This window comes from Nicotiana sylvestris, chromosome 3 (genome assembly GCF_000393655.2).
Source record: "Nicotiana sylvestris chromosome 3, ASM39365v2, whole genome shotgun sequence".
Lineage (NCBI taxonomy): Eukaryota > Viridiplantae > Streptophyta > Magnoliopsida > Solanales > Solanaceae > Nicotiana > Nicotiana sylvestris.
Window position 1 is genome coordinate 103,447,167 of NC_091059.1, and position 9,349 is coordinate 103,456,515.

At 36.7% G+C, this 9,349-nt stretch overlaps 1 protein-coding gene across 2 annotated transcripts; it reads right to left on the reverse strand.

Moving 5' to 3' along the window:
- Window positions 1-2,243: 2,243 nt before the first annotated feature.
- LOC104244747 (alpha-soluble NSF attachment protein) lies at window positions 2,244-8,902 on the reverse strand. 2 transcript variants are annotated; one of them, XM_009800224.2, is made up of 9 exons: window positions 8,625-8,902; window positions 7,554-7,603; window positions 7,390-7,462; window positions 4,946-5,025; window positions 4,482-4,633; window positions 3,919-4,078; window positions 3,796-3,843; window positions 3,377-3,457; window positions 2,244-2,435 (listed from the first exon to the last, which is right to left on the reverse strand). In XM_009800224.2, the coding sequence occupies exons 1-9, from the start codon at window positions 8,767-8,769 to the stop codon at window positions 2,355-2,357; spliced, it is 870 nt and encodes a 289-aa protein (XP_009798526.1). In that variant the 5' UTR covers window positions 8,770-8,902; the 3' UTR covers window positions 2,244-2,354. The 2 variants fall into 2 exon arrangements, with proteins under 2 accessions (XP_009798526.1, XP_070027015.1); XM_070170914.1 differs by lacking the exon at window positions 2,244-2,435 and adding an exon at window positions 2,545-3,014.
- Between the last annotated feature and the right edge of the window lie 447 nt (window positions 8,903-9,349).

Here is a 9,349-nt window from a genome sequence, read left to right on the forward strand (position 1 = left end):
TAGTATGAGTGACCTACCTTAGTCTCGTCACTACTTCGTCGAGGTTAGGCTCGGCACTTACAGAGTACGTGGGGTCGATTGTACTCACTACACTCTACACTTCTTGTGCAGATTTTGGAGTCGGTCCCAGCGACAGATATTAGCGTGCTCTGATTGGACAACTTGTGGAGACTTGATGTACAGCTGCTCAGCGCCCGCAGCTCCTGGAGTCCCCTTCCCTTTTTTTTTATTATGTAGCTCTACCTTCCTTTCAGACAGCTTTATGTTATTTCAGACCCTTATTTGTACTATTCTAGTAGCCCGTGCACTTGTGACACTGGGTCCAGGGTTGTATCATACATTTGGATGTTTTAACTTCCGCATTTTTATTTTGGATTATTGCAGTCATTTCAGTTCTTTCTCATTAATTAATTTTAAACTGTTAAAAATGGATAAAAATGTTCTAATGGCTTGCCTAGCAAGCGAAATGTTAGGCGCCATCACGATCCCAACGGTGGGAATTCTGCGTCGTTACACATACCCAACATTTTTTTCCTCGAACTAAGTTTCATGTGACCCATTACCACGTTCTACCTGTCAGTGTCTAACCTCGTAAGGGGAAGTAAACCGAGCCCCACGCCATCCACTTTGCTATCACCATACTCGTCCCGCCGAACCTGGGCTCTGATACCAGTTGTTGGGGTTAACCGGCCCAAAGATACTCTTAACATGGTGTGATACTGTCCGCTTAATTTGGGCCGAGCCTGCACGATTTTTTCCTAAAAAGTCTCATAGCATTAAGAGATTCATACACTTTATATGTAAGTTTTCAGTCTTTTCAATTACCAATGTAAAACTTTATTCGCACAATCAACAATCTCTCCCTCGAACTAAGTTCTACATGGCCATTATCACGATCTACATATCAATTTTCAAGACTCAATATATGGCCCGGCACACCCAACAAACATTAATTAGCAGATATTTAAAATCTATGGTTCTTCCATTAGCACCAAAGAGATAATAAATATGTGGCATTTAGTATCACAAATGAATGATGACACACAGAGCAGCATGCTGCATGTGTTTAATTAATTTTCTTTTTAATCTCTAGTAATGGAGCAGTTTCGAATAGCCGCCTACTAAAGAGTATATTTTTCGACTATTCTAGTTAATTAAAGTAGTTATATACTACAATTAATCACAAAGTTTTTTCTGTTTAAGAGGCTTTGGCGGAAGAATATCATACTTGTCCAAATTTCAAGATACCCTTCAAGATTGCAATGGGTCATTTTCCCCTCGCTAATAAAAGTATACACTCTGGACTTATAGAGATATATTCTCATCAAAAGCAACAAAATATTAGCAAAGATCGATAGCTGAAAAGGAGGAAAAACGAAAACGCTATTAACCTTCCCTATCATTTGAATCTAAGTGCATATTTAGGAGACAGCCGCCTACCCTAAGCAAGTAAAATAGGTACATTTTGTGTCAAAAAATAAATGCAAACAAAGTGTTTCGCAGAACTAGTTTTTTTGAAGAAAATTGGGCACTAAGGTAAACACAATAGCATTTGTCATTTATATCAATTAATTACTATGTGCACAATTCTTTCATCTTTTAGCCCAGTAGCATATATTGGAACAAGTAGAGTTGTAGGTACAGCAAGAGTAAATACCAAGTACCGGTCTAAGAACGAATGCCTGCTTGGAATGTGAATACTATATATGCCTATCCCAAACAAGTAGGGTTCGGCAGGCTGTACTAATTCCTAACGTTAATCATCATTTAATTTGGATCCATTTCATTCTAATCCTCAATAATTATCTTTTAAGATCAATTAGCTGCTATACATACGAAAGGAAAGAAGATACTTTCAATTACGTGTACTTTTGTATTGTCAGTGTGAGAAATACATATCAGAAAACAGAGGGGGGAATAACATGAAAGATACTTCTAATAAGTCATGTCCAAGAAATTGCACCAATGTCATGAACGAAGAAAGCGACTTCATCTATTTTTATATTCATTATGTCTTGTACACCATAATTTAGCAGATATTCAATACCAAAGTTTGTGGTTCTTAATTCCATTAAGAGATTTATATGTGGCATTTTGTTTCATTCTTCTAGTCCAAATGAGAACATTTATTTACACATAATTGATAGTATAAATACCCACACCAAACACAGAATTGTACAAAACTTGGACCTTAACCTCTCAGCCTCAAGACTTCAACTTAGACCGTGACTAGTCAAACTCAATTAGTTCAAATAAAATGCATTCACGCAAGCACGATAATAATCAATCACCAGTACAAATAAAATCACATAAAGGATGTACTAGTAGTTTACAATAGGTCAAAGGGGAACAAATTAAGTAAGATCATCTTCCTCGAGCTCCTTGGCCTTCAATGTTTCCTTCACTCTTAGAAGAAGTGTTGTCCTCCAAGCATCCTGTGGAGTGAAGATATTTAAGTAGACTAGAAAATCGCTGTAAACTTACAACATACTAATACGTGCTCAAGTCAATTAAGCATCCAAGTATGAATCCACGAAGCAGTGATAACAAAAAGAATTAAACCAACTTATAGATAACTTCAAGATTGAGTGTTTTTTAGAAAACCAGATAAGCAAATGAATTCTATTGTTTTATCGAGTCAGCAGCCTCAGGCACCATTACTATGTGTAGCACTTGCATAGCCACTGCACATGTCAAATTCTGCTTTCAAATACAAATGCCAATGCATTAAGTCAAGCTTGAAGGTCAGTAAAGCTACTTCTGTACTCCGATGCATCTACTGCCCATAAATAATAAAACCTGCACCGTTTTCTCATACAAGTTTCTCCTGACAATCATACCCTATACCCTCCTTAAAATCAATATTTTTTTATAAAAATAAAAAATAAAAAATCAGGGTTCAGTGCACCGTCTCTAGTCCTCAATTGCATCCACTTCCGTATACCATAACTTGCAAAGAATCTAGGTCTCCTTCAGATAAACATGCCTTTTGATATACTCCAACAGAGAGAATACTGGTGGTCAAACCAAAGAAGAGTTATTTGCTGGTATAAAACGCTGCTAACTATCCAAAGCTAGGAAATATATCTAGATATTTGCCATAAAACCAAAAATATAGCAGTTAAACATGAGTGGTTATGCTACAGTTACGTAAAACACAAAAAAATTAAATTAAGCACCCTAGAGAGAGAATGACAAGAATATTCAACCTTTAGCACCAGATCAAAAAACCCTAAGGTCAGATACTGCTTCACAAGAGTAGGTGAAGATGCTGCTACTAGCTTACGGCACTGAATGACAGCTATAGTAGTTTGTGTCACTAAAACACATGATTTTTCTTTTAATTGGTACAAAAGTGCCAAGAGTTCAAGATTACCAGTTGTGTCATGCTATCATACTCTTTCACAGCATCAGTGAACTTTGCAACATCTTCCTCATCAATTGCAGCTGCCAAATCCTGTTATTGGAAAAAATACTCCCAAATTAGCTCTTTACTGTCATATTCAAAAATTACATGTACAATAACTGCGAAGCAACAAGTATAAGCACTTGGGTGAAATCTTATATTGTTTTTGGCCCTTGCGTGACTGTACCTCAACATGATCATTTGCAATACTAGGAGGTAATTAGCAATAAATGCATTGGATCATGTGAAATATGATAGCAGTTTGTAGATTTGATATGATATAAACCATTTTCACAAAGACCAGAGCCAACAATTATATAAAAGTGAAGGGTCAGGAAGCAGGAGAGAAAATAACATGCATAGGCTGGAATATGCAAGCTATGACATACCACTAGCAATTTGCATTCGCGCGTCCCTGAAAATGTTGGATCCAGCTCCTGCAGATAAAGATGCAATATTTACTAACTGAAAGCATGTCTGTGGATAGAAATCTTCGCGGCTGAAAAAGAAACCTGATATCGCTCCAATGCATTGTTGATTGCAACAACATCACCTTTACAAAGTTGGCAAATGCCAGCATTAAGAAGATGCCCTCTAACTCCATACTTCAACAAGTTGTTATTGACTGAGTGACGTGCAATCTCCTCAAAGATCTCGATTGCTCTCGGATATCTGAGAAAATAATGTTGAATTTGTATGAGAACAAACCAATTCTTATAATACATTGAACAATGAGAAGCTAAAACAACAGCTTACAACAGCTTATAACTTTATTAACACCGTGAAATATGGGACTCATCAAATGCCATTTACTAACAGTTACACTCATAATTCGGAAGTGATAACCTTCTCCTAACTACTGATATTGACACCTTTTCTATCTTTCCTGTTTGTTTCATCCATAATAAGAGATTGATTTCACCATCACTCCAAGAAGACCAGATAAACCTCAAAGATTTGACAGAGAACTATGCAATATCTTCCAGTGCTGAGCAATCGTTCTCTCACGACATGATCAGCGTTGCTTTTTTTTCTTCTGAAAATTATATCACTTCCTAACTACAATGAATCTTACTTTTCTATTTGAGCAGAGAATTGTGCAACTTTCTGCTTGCACTGATTTGCAGTTGTTGTCACATCTTCACTCTGGTAAAGATCAGCTGCCTTCTCGTAGTAACTGATGGCCTGCTCCAAGTTTTGCTCTTGCTCATATAATTCAGCAATTTCCTGCACACCGAGCAAGTTACATCTCTTTCAAACAGTGAAACCAAGCTTCCTAAGGATACTTCAACTAAAGTATCGCATTTGCTACAATCATTTTGTAGTGAGGGTCACATACAACATTAATAAGAAAGTGACAGACACATGACCAGTCACCTATCACCTTTCTTGGTAATATAAGAAGTTCAACAGGTTAAGACAAACTAAGCATTGAGCTGACAAGAACATATATTTAGAGCATGTGCTCGCATGAAGAGTCTGATTGAACACAAGAGAACAGCCCTCTAAAACATCAAAGACCACATCTATATTTTATACCTTGTAATATCTTGCAGACATACTTAGCCTCCCAATGTCCAGAAACATGTTCACTGCCTGCTCTAAACACGATATTGCCTCTGCAGGATACATATATACAGAATTCAATTTGTTTAAGCCAAAGCTAAAGATGACTAAAGAAGAATGGAAAAATAATAACAATGTGATGCTTTTCAGAAAACATTCTCGAAAATGATGTGACATTTGAGTTACATTGCATATGATTTTAGGAACAAAATGGACATGAATATAGTAGAATGGATAAGCCGGATAAATATAATCAACCTCAGCTAATTTGGGTTGAGGTGTAGTTGATAGATTGATTATTGATATATACTACAATGATCTTTCTTTAAGCATGAAATTCACTAAATAATGGGCCACCACTCTACCCATATCTACTTAAATACCAAAACTTGATTCTCCACTTGTGATGTGTGCTTATCACAGATCCTGCACTGTACCATATAAGATAATGGGCTCACCCTCTACCTTTCCCAGAACCAAAGCCCCGGAAGCAATATATTATTCTGACTTAGAATCTGTTAAACAGGTGTGTGTGTACGTAATGTATGTGTGCCTGTGACAATGATAACCAAGCACGGTACCAAGAGGTCTACTTGGGACTCACTCTCTCTCTCTCTCTCTCTCATCAGTACTTTGCTTTGCGGGTGTTTAGCAATATCGATGGTTTCAATTTCCAAAATATGTCCACCAAAACCTCCAAAAATGAAAGAAATTTAACTGTAGTTTCAAAATTATGTGTTCCAAGCAACATCCTTGGAATCTCTCAAAGTTTTTTTTTTTTTTTTGACAAGTACTAACTATCAAAAGGCTAATATTTGTCAATGTGGCAACAACCCTCATATAACTCAACATATTTATCTTATGAAATAACAAACAAATGTGAGAGCATTAACATAAACTATCAATTAAATGGGAGTGCACTATCTTACTTTCATTGAATTCAACAAAGTTATTCTTTTAGTATGTTATATCACAAATGATGCTATGCGTAAACTTTTGTGCATAGTATTTTGTAGATACTCTTGATATTATGCATTAAAGCATGAAGTTATGCATAAATACAATAACTTCTTTTTCTTTGTAACAATGTAATCATTATGTATCTTATATACTAATCTAGTAAAGTTACTCCATTCAAATATTTAACATAAACTCAAAATAGTTTCCAAATGTTTCAAAAAAGTTTCTGTTTTAATTAATTTGAGACTTAAAGAATTCTAATCATGGCACTTGGCAGTGCAACACTCTCCAATCTTTTTAACATCCTTATTATAAATTACAAATTGAAAGTGTCATTCTAATAGCAAAAACAATAAGCTCACCCATAAAGGAGAGCATCTAGCAGCTTACGGATGCAGAGCAACTACCTTGGAACAGTGTTATTAAAAGCACTCGCTTCTCGCTTTAAGCGATGAAGTGAGGCGAGGCGCAGGGTTAGCGCTTTTCTGCTAAAAAGGCGACTCACATTCAAAAAGCGTGCGCTTTTCTCGCTTAAGCGAGAAGCGAGCCGGTAGGAAAAGCGAGAAAAAGCGTGCTTAAGCGAGCAGAAGGCATCAGCTAGGGTTTTTTAAAAAAATTTGGCAAATAAACCATCTGTGAACAAACAAACATACGCGACTTCTTCTCCAGCGAACTCTAGCGACGACCACTGCTGCTCCAACGACTTCTTCTCCAGATCTCGGTAAGTTTCTTCAACTTCTTCTTCTTCTGTTCTTCTATTCTTCTTCTTCTTCTTCTGGTATTCTTCTTATTATGTTCTTCTTCTGATGATGGAATTCTTTCAATTTTTCACTTTTTAAGCGCTCATTTTGTGCCCTAAATGACTTCTTCTTCTTCTTCTTCTGTTATTAAAAGTGCTCTGTTTTATGCTGTTGTATGCTCTGTTTTCTGCAATTTATGCTCTGTTTTCTGCAATTTATGCTCTGAATTAATTGTTTTTTTTTGTTGTTGATTGTAGTAAATTTAATTTGATTATTCAATGGCATCAAGCCATTTGCTTAATATGTTATTTTTAATGAGTTCCTAGCCATTTATCTATGCTTTTTTTATTTATTTATTTATGTGTTAAATTGCGCTTCACATGGAAAAAGCGCGCGCTTCGCTTCGCGCTTCTCGCTTCTGTGAAGCGAGGCCTCGTCGCTTTTTTGCGCTTAATGCTTTCCAAAACACTGCCTTGGAACAATGCCCATACTCCACCGGTGGGATTACACTGGGTTTGTTGTTGTTGTTGTACAAGATAACTAATACGTATTTGATAAAAGCGAAACCTATAAGAAGCTCCTAATGAAAAGAGGATTACACGTAGAGCAGGGCGCACTTGCATCAACAGATGTTAACTTCATTTTGAGGGGTTCTTTTCAAGCATGCAACATAAAAGGGCTGGTCTGAATCAAATAAGTGTTCCGTGACTTACAAACCTTTAGTGTTTGACTTCTTGTAGCAATGAGCAGCATCAGCATAAGCATTAGCAGCCTCATGTTTGCTATCCAACTGCGAACATAAAGTGAACGACTTTCAAGAACTGAAACAAGGAAAGAGCGTCAATGAGAGACGACTCACTACAGGAGGATCAAACACTTACCTTAAGATGACAATTAGCCAATTTAACATATACTGCTCCGGCTTGATCCCCTGAAATAACCAGGAAACAAGAAATTAGTATACAATTTCTTACCATGCAACGAGGCTGATTGAATCTATGAAACAGTTTTCCCTGAAGATCCTTCAGAACTTAAGACCTTGCCTTGTTAAGAAATTTATTCACTTTTTCCGACATCGAAGCGATTATGTCCATCTTATACAAGTTTAAAAACTAATTGAAGAAAACTCTTTTTCTCTTTGTCTTCGAAGTATCTCTTTCCATTTCTAGAATTAATTCAACCAAGGAAAAGACACAGCGGAATCATCAAAATCAGCCTATACAGCAAGGTATAAGCAAGAGTTATAAGCAAGTTATAACTCAACCAAGTGCAGCATGTCCAAAGGAAAATAAAATCTGCTCAGTGAAAACTCTCCTTACATGAATAATGATGCAGTTGTTTAAAAGATCAAAATAATACAAATGCCGTTCTTTTCTTATGCTCCAACAGTTGTTTTATAACCGAGAAATCCCGAGGGCAAGTGGATCACGGTTCTAACTCTGTGGATAATAGGTCGGCCCTCACCCTTCTTCACTTATATCCCAGGTATCTGACTGCAGCAAGTTCCAAAATTTGATGTGCCCCTAACCCACACATCACTTGTTGCACTAACACTAGACCAAAGCCATGGAGGCGATGCTCCAACAATTAATTAACTAACCAAATCCAGCAAAATTTTACACATAATTTCAGCGCTTTGTAATAGTCGAATTGGACTACAAACAAATTACTCGGACCAAACAATCATCCTCATAAGGAAGCTCATTTAATGAGAAAATGCATAAACAATCATCCTCAAATTTCCGGGCTTTCTCACATATTCATTTGGATTCACCTCCAATTCAAAATTAGAAAAAGAAAATAAAGAAAGCAATCAATATCACCGTTTACACTACGATAGTTTGATAAAAATAAGAAAATTAAAATCTAAAAAACAGAATCGGAGTCGATCACCACAATACTAGATCTTAATAAAATGATAAATCGCGTGGAAAAGGAAAAGCAGAACTAACATGATTTGGCGAGTTTGAAGCAATTGCCAGCTTTATCGAAGAGATCAGCGGCGTCTTCGTGTTTGGAGCCAAAAAGGCCCCATCCGCTCAGCTTCTTCTCTGCCTTCTTCTCGAAATCTTCACCTCTTGCGATTTGATCCCCCATTGTTTTTTGGTCAGCACAAAAGGGCGATCGATAGCTGTCGTTTGAAGTAATCTGAAAATGAAGGAAAAGGGGAAGAAAATAATGCGGTGGCCTATGTTGAAAAAGTGAAAGAGTCCGGTTTTAGGAATAGAACGGGCTTTGATTTTTCGGCCTGCCCCTTTTTGTTGGGCTTGGGGACCGGCAGAGAAAAGTATTCACCGTCCAGACCCCAAGATATCATTTAGCGGGCCCCACCAAATTTCAAGAGCAAAATACAAAATTAGCGGTTAGTCGAAATTAATTGCATTCGCTAGCCAAAAAATATATAAAGTATGTTTATTATGCGTATATAATACAAACATATATAATAAATATATATTTTATCGACTATTATTTTTAAGAGCGGATAAAAATATAAATTTCTATTCAATCGGCCCTAAGGCAACTCAATAGCTTTATAGCATGTTGTTCCCCCAAGCTTGTGGGAAGAGAAAAGTTCTTAGTTTTCGAAAAAATTGCTCATTTTAGAGAACTTGTATGTTTGGTCAAGCTCTTTAGGACAAAATACTCGTTGGTAGGGAACCACTCGAACATCCATTGA